General features: G+C 58.7%; 1 protein-coding gene across 8 annotated transcripts in view; it reads left to right on the forward strand.

Moving 5' to 3' along the window:
• CABIN1 (calcineurin binding protein 1) overlaps nucleotides 1-24,710 on the forward strand; it is a 168,353-nt gene that overhangs the window by 138,177 nt on the left and 5,466 nt on the right. For all 8 annotated transcript variants that reach the window (XM_003811073.5, XM_055105565.2, XM_055105564.2 and 5 more), the window contains 5 exons: nucleotides 15,928-16,091; nucleotides 17,057-17,153; nucleotides 18,178-18,858; nucleotides 19,992-20,066; nucleotides 23,254-23,536. In XM_003811073.5, coding sequence (XP_003811121.4) covers nucleotides 15,928-16,091; nucleotides 17,057-17,153; nucleotides 18,178-18,858; nucleotides 19,992-20,066; nucleotides 23,254-23,536 — 1,300 coding nt within the window. The remainder of the gene's footprint in view (nucleotides 1-15,927; nucleotides 16,092-17,056; nucleotides 17,154-18,177; nucleotides 18,859-19,991; nucleotides 20,067-23,253; nucleotides 23,537-24,710) is intronic.

Consider the following 24,710-nt stretch of genomic DNA (forward strand, 5'->3'; position numbering starts at 1 on the left):
TCATTAGGGTTGCCCTCCGTGGCAGGAGCCTCAGTAGGTGTGGCTGGGACTTGTAGACAGCAGGAGGGGCTCTGAAGACCATAGCACCTGGTCTAAGTCCAGCATAATCCTCTGATCTTCCCTGTTTGCCTGCTCCCGGTGTGGACACTGCCCTGTCCTCAGAGTTTAGTCCTGCTGTGACTTCCTGGTCTTGGCCCCTTTTACCTTAGTTTCTCCATCTCCAAAGGTGGGCCAGTTGGATGAGATCAGTGGTTTTCCAGTCCTTTTTCCAAAAGAAGCCTTTCTGTCATGCCCAAATGGAAAACAGATGAAAGGGCAGCTGTTCCAGCAGAGGCAGGAAGGGCCAGGCCCCACCCGCTCAGGCTGCACCCCCCTGCAGCCTAGGCTCCTGAGCAGGCCGGGTGTGAGCCCAGCGGAGGCTGTGGGCTCTCCTCTGCCCTGCCACCAGCGGCCATCCCAGAGAAGTCAACCCTTAGGTCAGTGGCCAGCCTCCTTTCTGGGGTGGCTTCAGTCTGGAAATTTGCCCTCTTTCCCTTTCTCTTCCCTTTTTCCTCCCTCTGCTTTCCCCCAACCCCACACACAACTTTTTTCCTATTTGGCAAGTTTGACCAAGTTGCATCTGAGAGAGCTGCATTGGGATTGAAATCCAAAAGCAGAGCTTGGTGCCTGGTTACCATGATGACAGGCTGCAGCTGACAAGTGCTCCTGGGGACCAAGAGGAACAGACCAAGGACTCCCTCACACATGGGCCTCTGTGATGGGTGTCCTATACCCACCTGTGAGCCCGGTGAGGATCACCCCAGCCAGCCTCAGGCTCCAATCCTGACCTGAGTGGCTTTGAGCAAGCTGGTCAGTGTTTGTAAGCCTCAGTTTCTTTATCTGCAAAGTGGGGTTGACCAGACCCACCTCTTAGAGTTATGGGGAGGGTCACGTGAGAACACTCTGGGAAAGCATGTTACTACCATGGGCCCCCAGGGCCTGCCCGGCACACAACACTGCCATTGTGTCCAGGGGACTTGTGATAGGGAAAAGGACCATGATAAAGGCAGACATGCTACAGATAGGCTCACTGAGGTCAGTGGGGGAGAAGGTGAGATGGATCAGGGCCAATTGAGAAGGCCACATGAAGGAATCGTAGGAATTTGATTTATTCAAAATACAAGTTTTGAAATGCTGATCTCTAAATATGAGTAAATAGTCTAGAATTAAGTTAGGTCAGAGCAGGTAGAGCCTCATGGCTCTTCCCCGTGGACTCCACCCCATCACTGGGCACATCACTGGAGAACTATAGAGTTCTCCAAACTCCCTTGCTGCATAGGGATATTGAGTCATTTGTTTAGACTGCTCAGAGCCTGCTATTGGGAACCCCAGGCTGGAGAAAGCACACAGCAAGAACTGGCCACCATAGGTCCAGCTCTGAGCTTTATTTCCAGGGAGGAGCCTACCTGGCTATATTCAGAGGAGGGGTGGAGGAGCCTTGGACTCCAGGCCATGCCTCGGCTTAGGCCCAGACTCCATACAGCCCAGCCAGGCAAGCACATGAGGCCTCGGCCTGATGGGGAAGGAACCTGGCCCTGCCTCACGGGTGTGGGGCACCAAAAGAGGCTGCGTTGTGGAGGCCTTTGACATGGAAGGCTGGCTCCCAAGGGCTACAGATGAGGAGCTCCTCTCCTGGGAGACAGGAGATAACTGTGCTTCAGGAAACAGTGGTAAGAGGGAGGGCTCCAACTGCTGGGAGCCCACCGCCCTTAGCTTTACTTTTTGTGAGGCTGGTTATGAGCACCACTTCCAGCTCTTAGCAGGTGCCCTGAGTGTACTACTGTGTGAGTCTCAGGGCGCTGCAGGTACAGGAAAGAGGTGGCTGCCAGTCCTCAGCAAGTGTGCTTGGGAGCTCTCCTGGAGGCCTGCACTGACCTTGCAGTTGGCCAGATTGTCAGACAGACTCAGTAGAAGGCATTCCAGGAGGGAAAACCAAGAGAGGCAGTTTGCAGCGTGAAGGTCCCTCATGGGGTGGAGGGAGGCAGCAGTGGGGAGGGCAGACTAGGCCAGTCCTGAAGGGCTGCCTGCCACCACCATCAGCAGGCCGGCTTTGTTCTAGGCAGTGAAACCACCTCGGGGTGTGGAGGCCCGAGTGCTGTGGCTGCTGGAGGGAGCTCTGAGAGCAGCGGACTGCATAGCTTAGAGTGCAAGCCTAGGACAGGACAGGGGGCTAGAGAGACCAAGAGAGTGCTGAGGTGGGATTGAGAAGACCCCAAACCCTGGTGGCTGAGAGAGTACGTTTTGGCCACAGATAATCAGAGGCACTTCTGGCTCCGCTGGTGGAAGAGTGCTGGGTTTGGAGTTAGACCTAGGCTAAATTCTGCTATTCTCCAGTGGGAGCATCTTGTCAGTGTGGGAGCTGGTCCGAACCAGTGACCCTCTTCCTGGCAGATGGACCCTGTCCCATTCCCTCACATAAGGGGTGGGAGGCCTTGGTGCCGTAATGGAGGGTGCTATGCTTGGGTCAAGTCTTTCTGGTCACATCTCAAATTTGTCCCTCTAGTTTGGGGGTGACTCTGTAGGGCAAGCATGGGCAAGTTTGTTCCCTTTCTGAGGCAACACAGGGGATTGAAGGATTTCTCCCTAGAGCTGTCATGAGGCAGTAAGAGGTAGTGGGATGTGAGCCTACTTGGGAACCCGAACGCCCTTGGAGGTACCAGCTCTGCCTAGGACCTCACCTCTGGCTCGTGGTCAGGCTAACCCATGCTACCAGAGTGCCTGTTCCCGCTACCTGTTCAGCTTGGCCCCCTCCCTGCACAAAGGGGGTCTATCTGACAAAGATCCTGTGCAGGCCGTCCAGGGAGGACACCTGGCACAGACCATGGCAACTGCCACCATTCATGGCCTGAAACCACAGTTTGGTTCCAAGGAATTCTCCCTGCCCCCATTGCTTCCCCATGACCTTCCCTACCTTGCAGCCTAGCCAGAGGAGCCAGATCCCCACAAGCCCACAAAAGCCATTTTTTAGGGACCAGGGGTCAGAAGATGGATCGACTGCCCTACTTTTCTCCATGTGAATGTCAGATGTGGCTTTTCTAAGATCCGGGCTCCCCTCCTGAGATGAAACAGAAGCAGCTCAGCGGTCTTCCAAAGAGTGGGCTATTCTAGAAGCCTGGGCAGCAAGGTGGGGGTGGGGCTCAGAGGGGCCCAGTATAAGCATCCTATTGCCTCAGGGAGGCTCTTGATTCCATCAGATCACACTTCAGGCCTCAGCTCACACCAAGAGGCCTTGGAGCCTGCTGGCCAGTCTTCTCTGCCCAATCTGTTCCCCAGATTCCCTGCAACCCCTCTCTCTCCACAAAGGTCCTCACCCAGATATGGTACCCACTGCCACATGCACCCCCTTTGCATGCACTGCCTACCCACCTCTTGCCCTCCTCATTCTCCTGTCTGTCCTAGGCCCCTGCCATCCTCACCTTCCTCCAGTGGCCCATCCTTCCTCCACTCAGTCCTCCAGGCTGTGGCTGGGTCACTGCCCATCCACAAGAGCCCTGGTATTGGTGACTAAGATCCCAGTTCTGCCTCCTGGTGATGGGGAACTGTGGGGACAGCCATCTTGGGGCATCTTTTCCCCTTCAGTAGGGCACTGGTAGCAACAACAGCCCTGTGCACACCAGGTGCCACATGTGCCGTCCCCGTGGATGTGCACGTGATCCAGGCACAGCTGTCCACTGAGATGGAGGCAGCCCCAGACTGAGGGACAGGGATCCTTGAGTCGATCCCTGCTGTGGCTGACCCAGGAAGGTCATTTCTGTCTTCCTCATCTCTGCGTCCTCACTCATGGCTCACACAGAGCATTTGGACTCAGTGACAACTAAAGTTCAGCACAGGCTGGACAATTTCTGAGTAGCAGAGGCTCTAGCCTGCAAGAATCAAGTGGAGCTGTGGGCATCTGGACAGGATGGTTTTTGGGGGTCTCTGGGTCTAGGGAGGAGAAACGCACTTCACTCTGTCTCGACCGTTGGGGAAAGGAGAGGAAACTGGCTGACTCGGAACTGTAAGGCTCAGCAGTCTCTGCTGTCACACTCTAGGTAGAAAAATTGCCAGACACAGGTCACACAGAGCCAGTGTCCCACAGCAGGGAGGCAAGTAAGCAGCAGCAAGGCCTTGTGCCTCCAAACCAACTGGAAGCTTCAAAGCTCCCAGGCTGAGAACGGGGACTGTTAACACTGAGGAACATTCTTGCCACGGCAAGAAAGGAGCCAGGGCCAGGCACGGTGGCTCACGCCTGTAATCCCAGCACTTTGGGAGGCTGAGGCAGGTGGATCATTTGAGATTAGGAGTTTGAGACCAGCCTGGCTAACATGGTGAGACCCCATCTCTACTAAAAATATAAAAATTAGCTGGGCGTGGTGGCGTGTGCCTGTAATCCCAGCAACTTGGGCGGCTGAGGCAGGAGAATTGCTTGAACCCACGAGACAGAGGTTGCAGTGAGCCAAGATTGCACCACTGCACTCCAGCTTGGGCGACAGAGCAGAGAAAAAAAAAAGAAAGGAGCCAGGAGAAATCTACAGGTCTGCACCCACTCAGGCCTTGGAAGGGATGGCTATAGGGTGCCACTGGGGCTATGAGGTCCCCTGGGCAGCTCAGCCGACAGCACCTTTGGCAGCAGCCTAGCTCTGGGATCTGGGCCTTGGATTTGCAGGACCAGAAGCCCACCACCACTGGGGTGGGGGGTGTGAAGGTACTTACTTGGACCAGCCACGTGAGCCAAAGGCCAAGCATATATTTCCAAGGAGGGTGTGACCACTTAAGCAGGCTCCTGCTGGCCTATGGGTGAGCATGGCTGGGGTGGCCTGGTCTCCTGGGGTCCTTAGGTTGGCAGAGAGCTGCAACTTCATAGGCCTTCAGGGGTGGCCCTGAGGTGGGTAAGCAGTTCTCTCTCTGGGGCAGTGGTCAGAGGCTTGTGTCCTGGATATCCAGGTGCTTTGTGGGTAATTAGGACCCACAGGGTTTTCCTGCATAGGGTGCTGACAGTGCCAGTAAGCACAGCTCTTTGAGCCCAGAAAATCCTCAAGGATCAGGGCAGGCAGTCTCACCAGCCTCTGATTGTCATAGCACTATCACATGACGCTCCAGGGACCTCTTGGTATGTACACAAGCACTTCCTGGGGGGTTGGGGGGTGACAGGGTAAGGCTCAGCTTAGTGAGGAACCTCCATGCTCAGGGCCTGAGTGTTTTTACCTGTCAGACATGGCAGTATCCATCTGATGGGGCTTTGGAGAGGGCTGGCACAGATACAGGCACAGAGTGCAGGACATCGTGTGGTGCTGGGAGGGGGACCAAGGAAGCTGGAACCCACAAGGCCTCGGAGCCCAGCTGGGAGCAACATTCTCCCAGGGAAGTCTCCCCAGAGGCTTTACTCAGCAGAGGCTTAGCACAGAAGCCCTGAGCTCCCCTCTTCCACCACAGGACTCCCTCCTGCTGTGATAGCCAGGCACTGGGACCCCAAGCTGCCCAGCCCATTCTGAGCCTCAGTGTGTTCATCTGTGCTGGTAGGTGGAGTGGTGCCTGCAGATCCCTTCTTTGGCAATGTGTCTGAGAGAGCACCTATCCACTCTACTCTTTCTGTGGGAAGGCATGCGCGCTGGGGAGAGCTAGGTGCTGCCCGTGATGGACCTGGAGGCCTCTGGGATGCAGGGGACTAGTTTCCAGAGAGCCACACACTCACCACAGACAACACACAGTTTCTTCCTGGCCTGGGTGTGATGAGCAGATGTTCTCAGCTTCCTTTGGTCCAACTTGATCTTACAGGAAGTAGATAAGGTATGAAGTAAGGTCATGAGCTGTGCAAGGTGTGTCGCTTTGGTCCTCGTGTCTGCTACAGCCCTGTGGACAACCGGGAAGAGTGGCCCAGCTAGCTCTGGAGCCAGTCGGGCCTTGGGGACAGGTCCCAGCCATAGTGGCCTTATTGCTGTGTGACTGCACCAGTGTCCAGTGTTTCTGAACCTGTCCCTATGTGTGTCTGTCAAATGACTATATGAATGTAGGTAGATGGCAAGGGGCTGTTGTGGCTTGAGCAACATGCAGATTTAGAACTCCTTGCTTAAGACCCTGACCATGGTGAGGAGCCCCTTGTCCTCACACAGCCTTGAGGTAGCCTGTGCTCATTGTGACTCCCCTGCAAGTGAATGATCTCTAGGTACCCCAGCCTCCTTCTTCTGTGTCCCCAGCAGCAAGTCCAGTGCCTGGCAGGGAGCAGTATCCCTCGAGGAGATCCTGAGGCACTGCCTCTTGAGTTCCTCCTGGAGGGAAGGAAGGAGGGCAGAGAGTATGACATTACCCAGGCTGAAGGGGCAGGTTGGACCTGGGGCTGATTTGGACTAGGGGTACCTGGAAGGGGCACAGAGTAAACCTTGGACTGCTGGCTCCAGGAGCCAGCCCAGGGGTAGGCCAGGTGGAAACCAGCCAGCTCAGAGAGGAGATGTCACTAGGACAGGTGTCACCAGGATAGGGGCTAAATGGGTCTGAGGCCCCTGGGTGTCTGTGGAGGGAGGAACGGCGCTATGTAATAAGAGAGAAGCTCATGGGGGCAAAGGGTTGGGGGTGGGTAAGCCAGGGCTTGGGGCAGCATCTCTCTCACCTAGCCCGTGCAGGTTGGCCCATCCCTGCCTTTCCTTGGCCTCCCCTCAGCTGGAGTGGGAGGAGCAGCCAGGAGTTGGTAGACTGTCCCAGTGCAGCCTACCTTCATGGGAAATCAGGAAGATGCTGTGTGCACACTGGAGCTGTGAGTGCCAGGGGCATGGCCGGACGCTGTGAGTGAGGCCCTCCCCTCCTGAGCCTGTTTCTCATCTGTAGCAGGGTACAGTACCCGCTTCCAGGCCGGAGAGCAACCCTCCCTGAGCTCTGCAAAGCTGCTCATGTCCTGGGGATGGGGTACTGTTGCTGTTCTTGGAATACTGAAACTGGGGGAAGGGGTGTCCTGAGAGCTGCCTACTACTCCCAACCCTACCCCTCAAACCCAGTGCTTTCTCTCTGGGCCTCACAGCCTAGCTGGAAAATGAGGCCCCTTCCAGCTGTAAAACCCACTTACCATGGCATCTTTTTGCCCTCCGCCCTGAGGACATTACTCCAGCGGTCTTCACTGCAACCCCCCTGCCCAACTGTAACAGCAAGGACAGCTCGGCTGTGGCCAGTCATTTCCCCCACACACCTACACTTCTGCCTGCCACAGGGCACTACTGGCACAACTCCAGGGGGCGCCATTCACATAGGCACCGCCTGCAGAGGGGGGATATAACCCTCACACACAGTTGGCCAATGCCATCCCGGCCTGCCGCACTCCTGGCCACCCCTACACCATGCTCTCTGGGGCCCCACAGCTTCCTGCAGTGAGAGCTGCACCCGCTTTGCCCGGCAGCGGTCCACAGCCCGCCACCAGCGGCCAGTCCAGGGAACCGGAGAGGATTGGCCGGCAAAAGTCAGTTGCGCTCCTGGGCCCGCTTCCAGGAGAGTGCCGGCGCCCCGTCCGGCCGCGCCTGCCCCGCCCCGGCCCGCTGCGAGCGAGAGAGCGAACGAGCCTCCGCGGCCATGGCCCGGCGCTCGCCCTAGCTCCACTGCACAGATGCCACGGCGGAGCCGGCGGGTAGGAACTTGGCGGGGGCGGGGGCCGGGGCTGGGGCTGGGGCTGCGCAACCGCTTCGCCTCCGCTGCCCGTCTGGGTCTCCACTTTGCTGGCGCTTTTGCTCAATCGTCCCCTGGTGGGCTCTGGCGGCCGCCCCCCGCCTCGGCGCACCAGGCGCAGCAGGAAGCCCGTGGGCTGTGGTTTCCCCGGCGCCCCCGCGGAGGAAATCGGCCCGCGGCGGGGTGCTGCGCCCCCATGCCCAGGGCGGGCTGGCACCCGGTTCAGCGTCAGGTGGGCGGCCAAGCCGGCTTGGGCGGCGGCGCGTGGGGGCGGCAGGCGCTGGTGAAGCCCGCACACGCGCCAGCGCATCCAGCCCTACCAAGCCCCGGGCTGGGAGCTGGCTCGTGGGGGCGTGCGCTGCGCGAAAGCGAAAGCCGCCCGCCAGAGCAACTTTGCGGCGGAAGGCGCCGACGAGGAGCTGTGCCGTGCCGCTCTTGGGGATGGTGAGCTGGCCGCCCGGCCGGGTGGGCAGCGCGTCCGGGCGCGGTGCTTCGCTAGCTATAAATAGGTGCTGTGCGGGGACAGGAAGATGGTTCCAGCCCTTTACAAGCACCGGCCCGTTATGTGCGCTGGGCTAGGACCTTGCCCCGCAGCGGAGTGGGAGGAGTGAGGTTAGGGGTAACGGTTGCATGGGATGGGGGGTGGGCACATAGAGCCTACAGCAGAGTTGGCGGCGGGGCTCTCCCATGCACTTGGTTGTTTGTCGTTTCTGCTTTTCCCGGGAGGGGGAAGGGAGGAACAGCCCGGCAGTTCTGGGGACCTTAGCGCTCGACGTCTTATTTGGCAGGAGAGGCTGGAAACGAGCGGGCGCCAGCTGCAGGCAAATTGCAGGCTTTCCCAGCCCTTGCCTGCAGAGAGAATCATTACCTGTGGATGGCGTGGGGAATCCCTTGCCCTCAGTAGCCCCGCCTGGAGAGACAGGACCGCGTTGTGGGGGGTGGGGTGTAGGAGTGGGCGGAGGCCAGGGCGCCCCTGGTGGCCTGTGTACAACCCTGCGGCCAGAGAGGCCCGCCCTGATAGGTTTGTGGTAGAAGTTGCAGGAACTTCCTGTCCCTAGGGGTGTTCAACCTGGCCTGCTTCTGGGGCCCCTTTCCTCCCAACCTTAGGGGAGGAACAGGACTGCGGGAGGGGCCAGACCCTCAGCTCCTCAGGGCATCAGGAAGATAGGGAGCTGCTGGTCTGGAAACTCAGTCCTGCCTCTAAAGGCTTCGGGACTCCTGAGTAGGGAGGCTCCAGAAGGGGCAATCTGGGCCAGGGCTCGGAGGGGTGCTGCCCAGCCGGCCTGGCTCTGTCTGTGATGCTCATCTTCCTTAGGGACAAGCCGGGTAGAGTGCAAAGAGCATGATAGGCTTAGTTCGGCTGTAGTCTTGGCTCCCTGCTGGCTGGCTGCCCTGGAACAAGTCTCTCCCCCAGCAAGGTGTAAGTGAAATCATGTGTTAAAGGAGCTGGGCAGGCAGCCTGTGAAGACGGTTGGCCCCAGGAGATGAAGTTTGCCCTACACGCCCCACGCCATCCCCTCCTTTTCCTCCAGGCTGTTTCGCCGCTTTGGTGACTTGTGTGGGTTTGTGGGTAACAGGGGTCTCCCCAGGACTGTGGAGGATTTTGGTATTTTCCCCACAGCTGCTCCTGACTTCAGGGCCAGATTCCATCCCCTTCCTGGCTCCGCTTGAGGTGCTTAAGAATAGGCTGGAACCAGGAGGAAGTTTTTATGCTTTTCTGGGGGGGCGGGGAGGCCCCTAATCTCCTCTCCCAGCAGCCCTCTCTGCTGAGAGGCTCCATCGCTCTCTAGCTGCAGCCACCCACTCAGCAGCTGGCCCTCAGCTCAATGCAGTCTGCTCCTACACCCTGTGCCCACTGCTCTTGGGAATGGGATGCCAACAGGCTCCCCGCCCTCGCCTGTTCCGAGCACTGAGTCACCACGACACCCGTGCCACGGGGGATGCTGGAGGAATCCCTCCACCAGGGGAACGGGCTCTCCCTTGGTTGCTCACAGTGTCGTGTTTTCTGTGAACAGAGCTGGCAGAGCTGAGCTCCTCCAGGAAGCCTTGCCCACCCATCTTACCACGGGCATACAGGGCTGGCTTGGGGCTAGGAGGGCCCAGGAAGACAGGACACTCACCCACTGTGTCAGCTCAGGCACCCAGGACCTGCTTCCTGGAGACCAGCCTGCTGCTGCGTGCCCACTCTCGTGGTCCCCTCTGGGTGATCTATCTTGAAGAGAGGGAGAAAAGCTTTGTGGAGAAGTATGTTCAGCCCAGCATTCTTCATCAGAATCCTTAAATCCCACAGCCAGATGCTCACCAGTAGCCCACTTCACTGTGCAGTGAAGTGCTCTGTGGTCATTTTGAATGATGTTTTTGGTGATGTGGGAAAATACATGTACTGTATTTGCTGAGTTAAAAGGATTAAAATTACCCACTTTCCGCTCAGGACGCTGCGGGTGATGGGGAAGACTCCGAGGGAGTCACTGCTATACCCCTGACTCGGCTGCCCATTTCCTCATCTGCTTGGCCGACGCTTCTTCTCTGGCACCAGCTGCATCCTGGTTTTTTTCTGGCTTTCTTCAAAAAAACCCCCCACATCCCTTGCTATCCTAGCCCATTACTTCTTGTTCCAGCCTCTCTCCTGTCCCCTCACCCTGGATCACTGGGAAGTTGGGCTTCCCCAGCATCCTTGAAAGGGATTTATCTGTGGCATAAACTCTCCAATGCCTACTCAGGGGTAGCCTGGATGTGGCGCTAGGAACATGAGGGAGGACAAGACACTTTTCCTGCCCTCTTGGGAATCAGAGTCACCTTAGGGCTACACCAAGGGCAAAGGGATGTGGAGGCCAGGATTTGTGGTTTTTACCTGGAATACTACTTTTCTGGGCAGTCTGCAGGCAGGACCCAGGGGCCCGTGTCTGTCCTGACTCTCTCTGCCTGTGGGCTTCTCTTCCTCCCAGGGGCTTCAGGAGTTCTCTGAGATTTCATCTTGGCTCACAGATATTGAGTCTCCCAGGAGGCCAGGCTCTGCTCAAAGGCCTTGAGGTATAGGTGTGAGCCAGAGAGATGCAGCCCTCCTGCCTGCACCACCCATCTGCTCCACCCTGGGGAGCCCAGAGTCCAGGGGACTGTGGCAGGGCAGCTGTTCCCGTTCAAGACTCAGGCCCTTGAAACTGGCTGCTGACGTCAGAAGCTGGGGGCAACCCTGCAGGCAGTGCCTGACCAGGCCGGGCCAAGCCCAAGAAGGCCCCTAGCAGACTCAGGCTAGTTTGGATTGGACAACCTGGGTGAGCTGGAGAGGAAAGAGACTGCTGTGTGAAGTAGATGACCACCTGCCCAGCTGCCTGCTTGCTCCCTTGTCAGGCCAGGTGCCCTGGGTCTCCCAGGTGGCTCCTGGCACCTCATGGCCTGTTCCTTCCTCAGCACCCCTGTGCAGTGCCCAGGCAGCTCCTTCACAGCCATTCTGGCTACTCCCAAGTATGGTTCCTCCCTCTTCTGCCCTCTTGCTTGAGCCTCACGTGGCATCCCAGCTGGGCATGGCCCTGGGAATGACAGAATGGGGCAGGGGGTTGCATCTGAATCCTGTGGGTGTGGCAGCAGGGGACAGCTGGAAAAGGCCAGCAGAGAGCTTGCTTAGAGGCCATTTCCTGCAACATTGCCCAAGGGACTTAATTATGACACCCTGAGGCACCCATGGTGCTGGTGGAAGACACTGGCCACCTGCCAGCCACCCCGTCCACAGGCAGGCATTCCAGTGGCAGCCTGCCCCTGCAATGGGCCTTTGCAAGTCTTAAGAGGCACCTTTTCAAAACCGAGGTGAACTGGCATCACTGCATTCTCCATGCTTCCATTTCTACATCTGTAAAACAGGGAGGCTGCCAATTTCTTGTTCCTCTGAGTGTTAAGCAGGGGTGTAGGAAGAGACTTGAGGTGGGCGAGTCTGGCCCCTGAGTCCTGTCCCACTTTGCATCACTAGGCAGCCTTGGCAGGTCACCTGAACTCAGTTTCCCTCTCTGGAAAATGAGGGGTGAGTTGATTACATACTCAGGTTGTCCCTCCCAGTGTAGACATAGGATGAATCTCTATGTCCCTACTCAGCCCACACCTGACCCTCGTCCACTCTGTGACAAGCTCGTGCCTTGGGTCTGAGTACTGTTCTGACTGGCCTGCTCCTCTTGCTTACCCTTCTTTCTTGCCTTGGAATTTCCAGGGGCACTTGATTTCCTGAAGAGCCTTTGCCTGTGCCCTAGAAGTGGAGGAAGCTCTAGAAGGAGTCATGACTGAAAGGTGGGGTCCGCTAAGGTGACAGATAGAGCTGGGAACCCTCAGCTCAGGGAGCCTCAGAACAGCCTTGGGCTGTGCCACTAAAAATGGCCCAAGCAGTGACCCAGCAGCCAGCAGTGGGGTTTACAATGAGAACCAGAACAGTGTTTGAATTTGTGGCATCAGGCTGTCGAGCCCCGGGTTGGCCCTGGCTGAGTGAAAGGCTGTGTCTGGCAGAAAAGAGAGCCCGTGCCCCTCCAGGAGTAAGCTCCCCTGAGACCACAGTGTGCTGGAGACAGCATGAGCCATGAGCCATGGGCCTGGGCATGGCCTTGGCCTGTTGGCCGGGAATAGCAGTGTTCTATAACTTCAGGGACACTTGTCACCTCGAAGTGGTGCCACCTGCCAAGATTGCACAGCCCTCCTGCCCCCAGGCACTTCACCCTGCTTCCCAGCCCCCTCATAAATGGACAAGGCAAGAGCACAGGCTGGCCCGGCAGCATCCTACCACCTCCACTTAACCAGCTCTCAGTTCCCCCAGGAAAGTCTTCGTGGGTTCCCAAATCATAGCAGTCATGCCCTCCCTCTGTGGACCCCTAGGCTCACTCTACCATGGGACTCAGTGTTTGAGGCTCTGTTTCCTCAAGAGCAGAGGGAAGACCACCAAAGTCTTAAGGCTGTAGGCAGAGTTTGGTAACTTGTATCAGGCACTCAGCTTAGAGTCTGGGGCTTCATAAATTATTCAGATTGTTAAAATCTCTCTCTGTGACCTCATCTGCCAGTGAGGAGCCTAGAGCCGTTCTGAAGGGTTGGGGGATTGACTGAGATGCTTGGAAAGAGATGCTTGGCACGGAGGGGAAGCCTCAAGCACAATCTCAGTGTCTTTAAGTCCTCTGAGGCTACTGGTGTGCACCCCCAGCTGCCCTCAACTCTATAAGCAAGCATTATCCCAGCCACTGTGGCCATCAGGGAACCCAGCCCTGGTGACACCAGGGCCCAGGAATCAAGTGGGGCAAATCTGAAGATAGCAAGTGTGCCTGTGGAACTGGGAGAGGCGAGGCAAGGGGTACGGCCAGAGCAGCGGGACCCAGGGCTGAGGGAGAACTAGGAGAGGGCCAGAGGAGACCCTCCTCACGGCAACCCTGCTTCTCTCAGCTGCTACTTATGGCCCCTGCCCATCTATGATCCTGCCTCTGCCTTTCTCTCAGATGCCGTGGGGGTGTTGGCCTGGTGCTGGCTCCCTCCACCTGCCCTCAGCCAGGCCTCTTGGTCACTGCTGCCTATGCCCTTCTTTTCTGGCCCTGACTTAGCTTTATCCAAGCTCACCCCTGGCACATTCTCCACACCCTCCCTGAGGCCCGAACGTGAGCCCCTGGGCTGAATGCAGTGGGGCTTCTGCTGTGGCAGTTGGAACCTGGCCATGCCCCTTCCTCCTGTGTGGGCCGTGGTGAGGAAAACCAGGTGAAGCAGGGGCCGTCCCTTGCACCTGTCCCACTCCAGGAGACCCTCCTCAGCACCTTGGTTCTCTAGGAGCTTCATAGCCCTCCACAGGCCCGGTGTTAGAGGGACAGTGGAGGGAGAGGGCTGCTGTGGCTACTGCCCCTCTGTGGGGAACCGCCGTGTCCAGGTCATCCTGGGGCTGCCAGTATCATCCTTCTCATGGGTCTCTTGCTGCAAACACAGAAGCCCAGCTCCACCTGGTGTAGGCAGAAAGCCAGTTGGCTTGCTACCACCCTGCTGGCTCGTGACTCTGCCTGGTGGCTTCACTCTTCAGACCAGCTTTCTCTGGAGGCCAGCCTCATGGCCATAGGAAGTCCCCTCACCATTCGGGAGGTATGTCCATCTGCACACCGCCCCAGGCCACAGAGAAGAGGGGTTATTCCTAAAGGCTCTCATTAGGAGGGGAAGCCTGACTGGGATCCTGGGGCCCATCTGCTGGCTGAATTCCCATGGCTGGTGGTGGGTCTCAGGCCTGGCCGAGCAGGCAAGGGGGCCAATCCTGGGGGCAGGGAAAGGACAAGCCCACAACAGAAGGGGCTTCTGGGAATAGTGCCCAGTGCAAGGTAAATAAACATAGGAGTCCCCATACTGGGGCATGTGAATGAAGATACAGTAAAGAGATGAACAAGGGCACACTAGCTGGCCTGACCCTGCCCGGGAAACGTGCCCTTCAGCACACTGTTACCAGAAAAAGGCCAAGCAAGATGCCAGAATGAAACCAGAGCACATGCAAATGTAAAATGCTGCCTTTCAAGCCTCTCAGGGCTGGCTGGGGAAGTTTTGAGAGTCACGATAGCATGGGGGTGGCCAAGCGGGCGGCGGTGTCTATGGTTCCCTTCTGATTTTCCATGGACTCACTGCCTGATTTGTTTGGTCTTCCATCCTTTCTGAAATCAGCAGTGTTATGTTACGAAAGGAAATGGAAAGGAGATAGGGATCCAAACTGTGCTGGTGTGTGTGATGCAAACTAGACCCGTCCTCACGGGTGTGTCTGTTGGTGTCTATGTGCCCTGGGAGGTGCAGGGATGGGAGGGTCTTCAGCGGGACGTACTGCTGCAGCACAGCGGATGGAGACCCAGGAGACAGTGTCTGCCCACTCTGGTGCCTACTGTAGATAGACCCTGTCTGTTGGAAAGCAGGTGTCTTTTCATAAGCTGCTTCAGGATCCACATCTGCATGGTAGGAAGATGCAGCATTGATATTTGCTGCCCTGGATGTGGATAGCCTCAGTACCCTGGTTTTGTCCTTTTCAGGCACTGCCAGGAGGTAGAAGGTGGCTGCTGGCCTCCACATAGTCCCCCAGCCTGCGGGTGGACCCTCCATGTCACAACAGGAGCCAGTGTAGAGGCCACAGGGTCTCAAGGCTGTGAGTTTTAAACTCCTCTCAGGCCTTAACAGCTCAGGGCTGGAGGTGCCCTGGCTTCCCTCCCAGGGCTGCTAGAGCAGGGTGGGCCCACACCTGTGTACAGATACTGTGGATAATCAGCAAGGACCCACAGGGACAGGGCCCTGAGAGGGGTACCACCTAGACATCCTGCAGTGGTCCCTGTAGCTGGGGGCCCAAGTCCCCAGAATCCTGTACTGCAGCATGATGTGGGCCAGGCCCCATGCCAAGGAGAAAGCGATGTCACTCATAACCTTGGTCCATTCTGGGCAGCAGTTTCTTCAGCGTGTTGGCTGCAGGGACCCATCTGGGAGCCAGTTCACTTATTCCAGGCCCCTGAGGTCCCACCCCAGAGATGGGCCTCCTTAATGCCTGTTTCCTCATCACTCACTCCCTGCTTTCCCCACACCCTGCCTGGACCCCGAGTAGGTGTCAGATGCCATGCTGGTCACTAGGACACTGCAGGGAACCAGACCCTGGAGCTAGTGATAGGTAGGGGGTGCCCAGTGCTGCAGCAGGTAAAGCAAGGACCAAGGGAGATGATGGGGGGTGCTCCCCAAAGTCAACTTTGCCCTGGTTAAGCCTTCAAAGAGGAGTGGGGTAGGATGGCAAGAAGTGGGAAGAGGGAGGGGGACCCCAGGCATCCCAGGAGCTGCAGATGATTCTCTGGGCACTGCTGGAGAGAGTGGGTGAGGGCAGAGCCTAGCCAGAGCTTCCCTGCAGCCTGCTTTGACTCAGCAGTTCCACCTCTAACAAATGGTCTGGTGGCTGGGTAAGCACCTGTGCAGGGAGGTGTACACACTGGGCCTCTCACTGTCTGTCCTCACGTTTGATCAGGCCCCACCTGAGTGCATCCCATAGGGGACAGGTCCAGCAAACATATGAGATGCAGCCATACAAAAGAGGAGGCTGCAGAGCAGTGGGTCTGTCTGTCATTTGCTGCCACTCATGAGAAGGAAGGGGGTGGGGATACACTTCTGTCTCCTTGGGACAGTGAGAGGGGTCCAAGAAGCCCCTGGCTGGGCAGTGTCCCCTTTGGCACTGTGGCAGTTTCCAGGGGATACCAGACAGGGTGTCCCCGAGGCTCCTGCCACAACCACCCCCCTCACACACCTGTGCCATCCATCCCACAGGGCATCTGGCGGATCCCCGTGGACGAGATTGACCGGCCGGGCAGCTTTGCCTGGCACATGAACCGCTCCATCGTGCTGCTGCTCAAGGTGCTGGCCCAGCTGCGGGACCACAGCACCCTGCTGAAGGTGTCCTCCATGCTTCAGCGGACCCCAGACCAGGGCAAGTGAGTGCAGCCACCCTGGACACAGCCTGGCATGCTGTGTGGGTCAGGGGCACACACACCCCAGGAAGCCTCTCCACTGCTCTGGCCCAGCTGTGAGGACCACTGGCTGGGAGCCTGGACCAGCTCTTCATTCTCCTTGGGGGCCTCTCTGTCCCAGTGTCTAGAACCTAAACAACACTTCCCACCCCCAGGCACCCTAGGGCAGACACAGCCTGTCCCCACTGATCCTGGTTCCACGTTGAGACTCTGGACTACCCAGCCTTTCCTTTCCTCCTGCTTCCCCCAACTCAGGGCTCTCGGGGTGCTGTCAGGTTGTAGGGAAAACAGATGTTCAGAAGATAGCTGTGGTTCCCCAGACAAAGGCCAGTAACAGTGGGGTGAGCGACAGGGGTGCCTGGGCCTCAGTGGTAAACAGGGAGCTCTCTGCCAGAAAGGGCAGGACAGACAACAGAGCCATCTGTTACAGCTGCCATTTACAGGGGGTGTTGGGGGGATCCTGGAAGAGACGCAGCTGAGATGTAGATGGGCCTGGCCTGGAGGCCTCACCCCGTCAGCTGGACTGGGCCTCCTCCCATGCCTGCACTGTCTCACCCTCTGGCTGTCTCACTCACCTACCATTTGCCAGGCGATGTGCCAGGAGTTCAGGGGCCTCCAGCTGGGGCCTGGGGCACCCTGGAGCCAGACCTGAGGGAGCAGCTATAGGCTGCTGAGCACAGCACACAGGGTGGGCCCACTGCAGAGGGCCTAAGGGCAACAGGCTGGTGCCGGGTCAGAGGCCTACTGGCTCTGGATAGAGGGAGCTCAGGGGAAGCTTCTAGGGGAGCAGCCCCAACAGGTGGTTAGGTGGAACACTGAGGAACAAACAGGCATCCTCAAGGCAGGGATGGGCAGTGGCCACCATCCAGCAGTGCCATGTGGTGTCAGATGCCCTCCTGTCCTCTCTGACTACCCCTGTATGACCGCAGGAAGTATCTGCGAGATGCTGACCGCCAGGTCCTGGCGCAGCGGGCCTTCATCCTCACTGTGAAGGTGCTCGAAGACACGCTGAGCGAGCTCGCAGAGGTATGCCACCTATGTCCTCCTCTCCTCCACGGCCCATGAACACGCTTCCAAGCCCTTCCCAGGTGGTGGGCCCGATCCCTCTATTTGCATACCCTTAGGCAGGATGTGCCTAAGGGTCCCCATCTGTGAGGTAGCACCCATCCTGTCTCTTCCTAGGCAGGGAAGGTCAGCCGTGGTAATGAATGCACGTGAATTCAGTGAGTCATGGATGCACTTGGTGATTAGTAAGAGCCATAGTGACTCCATGAAACTGAGCTCCCCAAGGGCTGCACCACCCAGGGCGGGGTCCCAAGCCCTCTCCCTGGCAGGCTGACCAAGGCCTATGAGAACACCATGTGTGTGCATCGTCCCTTTTCAGCCTTGAGGCAGGTGCAGCAGTACCTCCTTCTCACAGCTGAGCACCTGGAGGAGGCCAGGGGGGTTAAGCAGCCAGCCTACGAGGTGGGGCTGTTGGGAGTTGAGCCAGGACTGCCTCCAAAGCTTATGCCTGGTAGGGCTGGCTGTGGCTTGGTACAGGGCATCAACTTGAGGCTGTTGGGGAGGAGTCCTTGCCAGCCCCCCACCCCAGGCCTCGTGCATTAAGGGCCAGGAAGACTTGGCTCTGCAGCAAACATGCTTGGTGGCCCTGGGCAGGTCCCCTCCCATAAAATGCCCAGAGCTGCCCGGAGTTCACGTCATGGAGTCAAAGGGGAGCTGGGCAATGCTGCCCCAGCTCAGCCCAGGCCTGTTATTCAGGAGCAGTGCCACCTCCAGAGTCCCGTCAGCCCCTTGCTACCTGGGAGAGTGTGGTGGGGTAGCCAGAGGTGCAGAGGAGGGAAGGCCTTTCTCAGGCAGGTCTCTGGGCCCAGTGTCCTTCTCTGATAACTGAGACACAGCCCTGGCCAGCTGGCAGATGTCCGGAGCCACACAGATGTCAGGTGGGAGAGGCCCAGGTTGGGCTCACCAGCCCCCAGAGGGCCCACCTCATGAGTCATTGCAGTGGAGACACCAACGACACAGCTTCTTACCTTTGGTTTCTTTGTAGGGGTCAGAACGCCCAGGGCCCAAGGTCTGTGGCCTCCCCGGAGCCAGGATGACCACCGATGTCTCACACAAGGCCAGTCCTGAGGATGGCCAGGAGGGCCTCCCCCAGCCGAAGAAGCCCCCTCTGGCTGATGGCTCAGGGCCAGGGCCCGAGCCAGGGGGCAAAGTGGGCCTCCTCAACCACCGGCCTGTGGCCATGGATGCAGGAGACAGTGCAGACCAAAGCGGGGAGCGGAAGGATAAGGAGAGCCCACGGGCAGGGCCCACTGAGCCCATGGACACGAGTGAGGCCACTGTTTGCCACTCAGACTTGGAGCAGACACCGCCCCTGCTGCCAGGTCGCCCCGCAAGAGACCGGGGCCCCGAGAGCCGGCCCACTGAGCTGTCCCTGGAGGAGCTGAGCATCAGTGCCCGGCAGCAGCCCACCCCACTCACCCCAGCCCAGCCAGCCTCCGCCCCCGCCCCCGCCCCCGCCACCACCACAGGGACCAGGGCAGGGGGCCACCCGGAGGAGCCGCTCTCCCGGCTCAGCCGCAAGAGGAAGCTCCTGGAGGACACGGAGTCAGGCAAGACACTTCTGCTGGATGCCTACCGTGTGTGGCAGCAGGGCCAGAAGGGTGTGGCCTATGACCTGGGCCGTGTGGAGAGGATCATGTCGGAGACCTACATGCTCATCAAGCAGGTGGGTGGCAGGCAGAGGCCTGGGGGCACTAGTCTGCTGGCAGCATCCCCACTCTTGCCTTTCTATCCTCAAGGAGGGTCTCCCGGGCCTGCCCTTGGGGCGGGTTTTAGGTGTTGTTCCCACACCATCCCTGCTGTTCACTTTCTGCAATGAGCTTTAAAAAGTCAACATTCAACCTGGAAGGAAGTGAGAGCCCGTCACAGAAACCTTATCACAACCAGCGCGGGGAGTCTGGACCGCTGCTCCCACCGCTGCGCTGGGCCTCTGGGTACATCTTAGGGCATTTCCTTCAAGACTTCTGTGGCTGTCATCTAAAGATGGCTGCAGTGACCAGAGATCCCCTTGTCATTTTGCCTTCTTTTTTTAAACATTTTATTTTAATGTATCAAGCACTTTCCTTTTTCTCCATTTAAAATTATTCTCATAGGAAGAATCTCCAAAACTTTAGTGACTGGTTCAGATGGGATGACCATCCCTGACATACAGTATTCTCTCTAATCATGTCAGTTTGCAGTGCATCCTACCCCCAACTGCCCCATATCATATGGACCTTGGGCACTGAATCCCTAGACACACTTGACACAGCATGGGGCTATCACCATCAGGCCTGGGATTCCGAAAGGCCTCTCCCACTGTAATCATGCCCCTCCATCCTGCCCACTTAAGGGGCAGGTTCTAGCTCAGAAGACTCCCCTCTTCCCCTAGCAACTGAGCCTCAGCTGAATTTGAAGGCTTGGTTGGAGCCCTTGAGTCTGCCTGCCAGCCTCAGCTTGTGAGGATGTAAGTAACTCAGCCATAGAAATGAACTTGGTATAGCCAGATGGGCTCAGAGGAACAGCTGGGTCCAGTTCTGGCACCAGTACCTGGTGGTGTGGCACCTGAGCAGGCACCCCCACCTGGGAGATGGATGGGCATCTGCCCCTGCTACCCACGAAGAGCTGGGAGGTAGGGGTCTAGATGCGGACAGCAGTGGGGACGGCTGGCTATTCAGCAGAGTCTGGGGTGGTGGGGGGCACCCGAGCCACAGGGCATGCCCCCTACCTAGGCTGGTCTGTGCTACATACACAGACAGGGCTGGGGGAGGCTAACCACAATGGCCTGCGCCCCCTGACCTCCAGCATCTCCCTGTTAAGGTGGATGAGGAGGCTGCGCTGGAGCAGGCTGTGAAGTTCTGCCAGGTCCATCTTGGGGCTGCCGCCCAGAGACAGGTAAGCCCAATTTAGCCTGTGCCAGCCTCATCTTGCGGAGCCTGCTCCATATCAAGGCCCTAGGACGCAGGCTGAGAGGCAGATCCACTCTTGGGACTGTTCTTGTGGTCAGCTTGGGCTGAGGGGAGATGAGCAGGGGGCAGCTGAGCCTCCAGCCCGTGGCCATAGTGGGCAGGAACTTGACAGGGCCCAGACCCCAGTTCAGACATGCTGAGGGGTCCCCTCACCTCAGCCACCTTTTCTGTAACAAGGAGGATGGCCCCTAGCCAGCTGACCTCAACTGGGAAGGTCATTCCGTTTGGAACAGAAGTAGAAGCAGCAATGTTAGAGCCAGTCTGGTTAGGAGCCAGGTGGCAGGGGAAGGTGGAGATGCAGCCTATACAGGGACTGCCCCCCACCCCACCGCCCCAGGGGAGGACTTGTAGGGAGCAAGGTGTCCTAAGACAGGGTAGGCAGGAGTCCTGGAGTTTATTAAGCAGGGAGGAAGCAAGGCAGCAACACTCCTGAGTAGGGAAGATGGGGTTGGTGCAAGGTCCAGGCCAGGGCTGGGGAGGGGGGGCGGGGTCCAAGATATGGCAGGGAGTAGGGAGTTGGGGAGGCCCCTCCTGGGAGGACCCCAAGCTAGAGGTGGGAGGGCTGGGATCAGAATTCAACAAGAGGATGTGGCAGGGAGGGGCAGACATGGCAGGCAGGGAGAGCAGGTGTGCCCTGTCTAAAACATAAGCCTCCAAGCCAGAGGGTAGGTGGCATGCCATTTGAGTAGGTGCAGTCTTTTGTCCCCAGGGGTGTCCCGATGCCCCCGGTAGCCTCGTCCCAGGTCCCTTTGTTCCAGGTCCCCTAGCAGAGGGCTGGTAGCTGCCTTTGGGGTCCAGACGGGCTTCCTTCTCAGTGGAATGGAGCCTCAGGCCCCCACCACCTGCCTGGGCTATTACGTCTGCGGAAGCCCGCGAGGTTCAGCTTTGACCAAGCAGGCTGTGGGCCAGACGAGGCATGCTGTGGGGAGTAGGTGGGCCTGGTCCCCAGCTAAGGGCCAGAGTCCTTGACAGGGAGTGCCCCAACCCCCAGCAGTCCCCACCATTTCATTGTCCAGCTAGGCAGAGTGCATAGCACAGCTGTCTGGGCCCCAGTGCTGGGCGCAGGCCCAGGCCCAGGTCCACCAGGGTGCCCCTGCCTCCTCCACTGGCCCAGGTGGAGCAGGTGGACATGGGAGTGGTGACCACTCAGGAGACAGGAGGGCTGTTTCTGCTTTTGACGTCCTTAAAAGATAGACCCACACAGGAAACCCCCCCACAACCCCACACTGTAGCGTGAGAAGAAAGGGGTACTGAGTTGGCAGGAGCCAGGGCTGGGCCAGACCCCATTTTGCCGAGGCACATGCATATTGGGGCCCCTGAGGGCTGGGTGAGCAGAGATTTCCGTCAGAGACCTCGGAAGACACAGCCTGGGTTATGGGGGTGGCCAGAGCCAGGGGACCCAGGTCCTTACCTTTCAGGTTGCCTGCTGCTGGGCGACGCCAGGCCAGGCCCCAGCAGTCCCCTCCCAGTGTGTGGAGGGGAGTGGCAGGGAGGAGGCCCTAATGACCCTCAGACCTACCTGCCTGCTTCCCAGACCCTGGTGCGGTGGGGGCGCTTTGGTATCTGCCGTGGGCAGATTTGCGTTTCCTACCTAGGATTCTTACCCTGGGCCCAGAGAAGATGCCACTGTAGGGGCTGGCTGCCATCCTCTGGTTCTCTCCTCCCTTAAGCCCAATCTTGGAGGCCATTTCCTGCCATCAGAGCCCATAGCTCCCGCCCCTCAGGGAGTGTCCATTTTGCTCACGGCATGTCCTTGTTGCCATGGCAGCCCTGAACCCGCCTGGAGGGTGCTCTGGACATAATTAGAGGCTCAGTGCCCACGGCTGAGGCCCGCTCCTGAGCGAGCACAGGGACACTGCCCTCACCTTCCTCCAGCGTGTCTGCTCACGCTGCCAGCTAGGCTGCTACAACACCACTGGTATTGCCGCAGGCCCGCAGGGCCCGAGAGACAGGTCTGTCCTCCTGCCCCGCACTCCCACAGGATGGGCTGCCCACAGGACAAGGCTGGGCCCCAGAGCACCGGCCTGGGGCACATCCCAGACACCCAGTATGTGGCAGAGTCCACAGGGGCCCGTCCTGAACCATGTGGAATTGAGGAACAGGGCATTTTAGCAAAACCAATGTCAGAAGAGACAGGGTCATTGGTGGTAGCAAACTGCCCCCCCGCCCCCATGCACTGAGGTACCTACCTGCAGGCGTGTGACTCTCCCACACTCGAGGGGGTGGGGGTGGGGGTGCTGTCAGCCCCATGTGGGCCAGCTCCCACAGTACAGTCAGCCTGGTGCTGGGGAGGGTTGAAGGGTGGACCCACTCCTCTGCTCAGCTGTGAGAGGCTGCCTCAGGGCTGCCTCACATCACCTCAAGACATACTGTCAGGGCACTGGAGCCTTCACACCTGTCCCAGGAGGGCTGGCTGGGGGTGGGAGCAAAAGTAGCCCTGTGAAAAGAGCCCCAAAAGGGCCTCGTGGCAGAGGGAATTGTGTGGATGAAGACTCGGAGGCCCCTAGGGCCCGGCTCACCTGGAAATCGAAGGCCCTTGGTGGGAGCAGTTGCCAAGGCCAGGCTGCAGGGAGAGGCCAAGCTGGGGGCAGCACTGGGTGCCGTGGCAGTAGGTCACAGTGGGTTGTGGTATCAAGCCCAGGAAGCAAACTCTTGCAGCATCCCACTAGCTCCCTCAGGACTCTCCCATGAGTGGCCATTGGGAAGTCACCCTCCAAGACTGACCACCTGTTCCTGCATTCCCTGGGTTGGGAGCTGCACCCATGCCTAGGGTCCTGCAGGACATACTCCTCCCAGACTGGTGCCCTGTGGTGTGAGGGCAAGGCCAGCTGGAGGTCCTTCCACTGAGTCCCCACCAGTACGGCCTGGACATTCTCCCAGGGAGGGGTTCTGGGTCTCCAGCTGTGTCCTAGCATCAGCAGGATCCTGATGGGGTGCCTCTCTGATGGACCTTGTTGGCAGCATTGTGGGGGCTCAGTGGTGCCATATGGGCAGTGTTGGCAGCCCCAGGCGCACAGGATGTCCTGTGGGACAGCACTGGTCGGCTGGCGGGCAGAGCAGCGTGGGCTCAGGGCTGCCTAGCCAGCCTTTCTCACCTCTTGTTTGTCTCACAGGCCTCGGGGGACACCCCCACCACTCCAAAGCACCCCAAAGACAGCCGAGAGAACTTCTTTCCTGTGACAGTGGTGCCCACAGCCCCTGACCCTGTGCCAGCTGACTCTGTCCAGCGGCCCAGTGATGCTCACACCAAGCCTCGCCCTGCACTAGCTGCCGCCACAACTAGTATCACCTGCCCTCCGTCAGCATCAGCTTCCACCCTGGACCAGTCCAAGGACCCTGGGCCTCCCCGGCCACACAGGCCTGAAGCTACCCCCAGCATGGCCTCTCTGGGCCCAGGTGAGTCCCATCCCAGTCCAGAGCTGGGCCCAGGCCCCTGCCACCATCAAGTCCTCCCTGCGGGGAGAGTGTGAGTATGGGTAAGGGAGGCAAGCAGTGCCCTCCCGCCCAGTCGATCCCACAGGGTGGCGGGGCAGGTGACCGCGGGTCCACTCAGCAGTCACTGGCAGCCTCGGTGGCCCTGGTCAGCACATCCTACATCTACCACTCTTACTAACCCTGGGTGCCTCAGTCTCCCTGTCTGTGAAAGGAGGTGGTGAGGAGGGAGGGAGCAAACACCATCACGGACGTGTTTGCTACTGTTTCCTCCCCACAAAGCCTTATAGTAAGTAGGAAGGATGGCTTGGTCAGGTAGGAAAAGGATACTAGCCCACACCAGGCCTCCCTCAGGGCACTGGGAGGGGTCCTGACCTTCAGCATGCTGCAAGGCCACTGGTATCCGGCCTCAGTTACCTGTGAGCAGTTCCTGGGTACCAGGCCCTACTGGGTGTGGGGCCAGCAGATCTGCTCAAACCCCATCTTGCCTCATGGGCAAGACAGAAGCCAGCCAGGATGAGGGCAGGGGCAGGTCAGGGGGCTTGTGAAGGAAAACAGAGAGGACAAAGGTGCGGGCAGTAGAGGGCCCTGCTGGCCTCATCGGTGAAAGCTCCTGTTCCTTCTAAAACCCAGGATCCATTGGAATGGCAGCCTGCAGACAGCTAAGCCATAGATCCTTCCTTTGGGGAGGGGATGTAGAGGCAGCACTGCTATAGCCAGTGAGTGAGAGGGGAGTAGACAAGGCACCATCCCCCTCGCTGGTCCTGACACCAGCAGCTCTGGCAGCTGCAATTCTGCCAGACTGGGTTCAGCTCAGGCCTGGGCCAGGTTCCACTTGCCACCCAGGGCAGGGGGCCCTTCCCTGTTGGTTCCCAGGACTCTAGGACCATGTGGCCAGGCTCTGAAGGCCCTATAATAGGACAGGGATATTCCCTAACTAATTTGTCTCCCCAGCTGGTGGGGCCCCAGGAGAGACCAGCGTGGTCAGAGGGTTCCCTGTGCCCCTGGGGACATCCAGCGATGGACCAGTTTCCCCAACCCTCCCTTTCAGGCCCTCCCCTGCTTCTCCCTCCCTGCCTCAAGGACCCAGCCTGTTTCCTTGCCGCAGACCCTGCACTGACCCACAGCCTGTGTCACC

The sequence above is a fragment of the Pan paniscus genome, chromosome 23 (assembly GCF_029289425.2).
Source record: "Pan paniscus chromosome 23, NHGRI_mPanPan1-v2.0_pri, whole genome shotgun sequence".
Taxonomy (NCBI): Eukaryota; Metazoa; Chordata; class Mammalia; order Primates; family Hominidae; genus Pan; species Pan paniscus.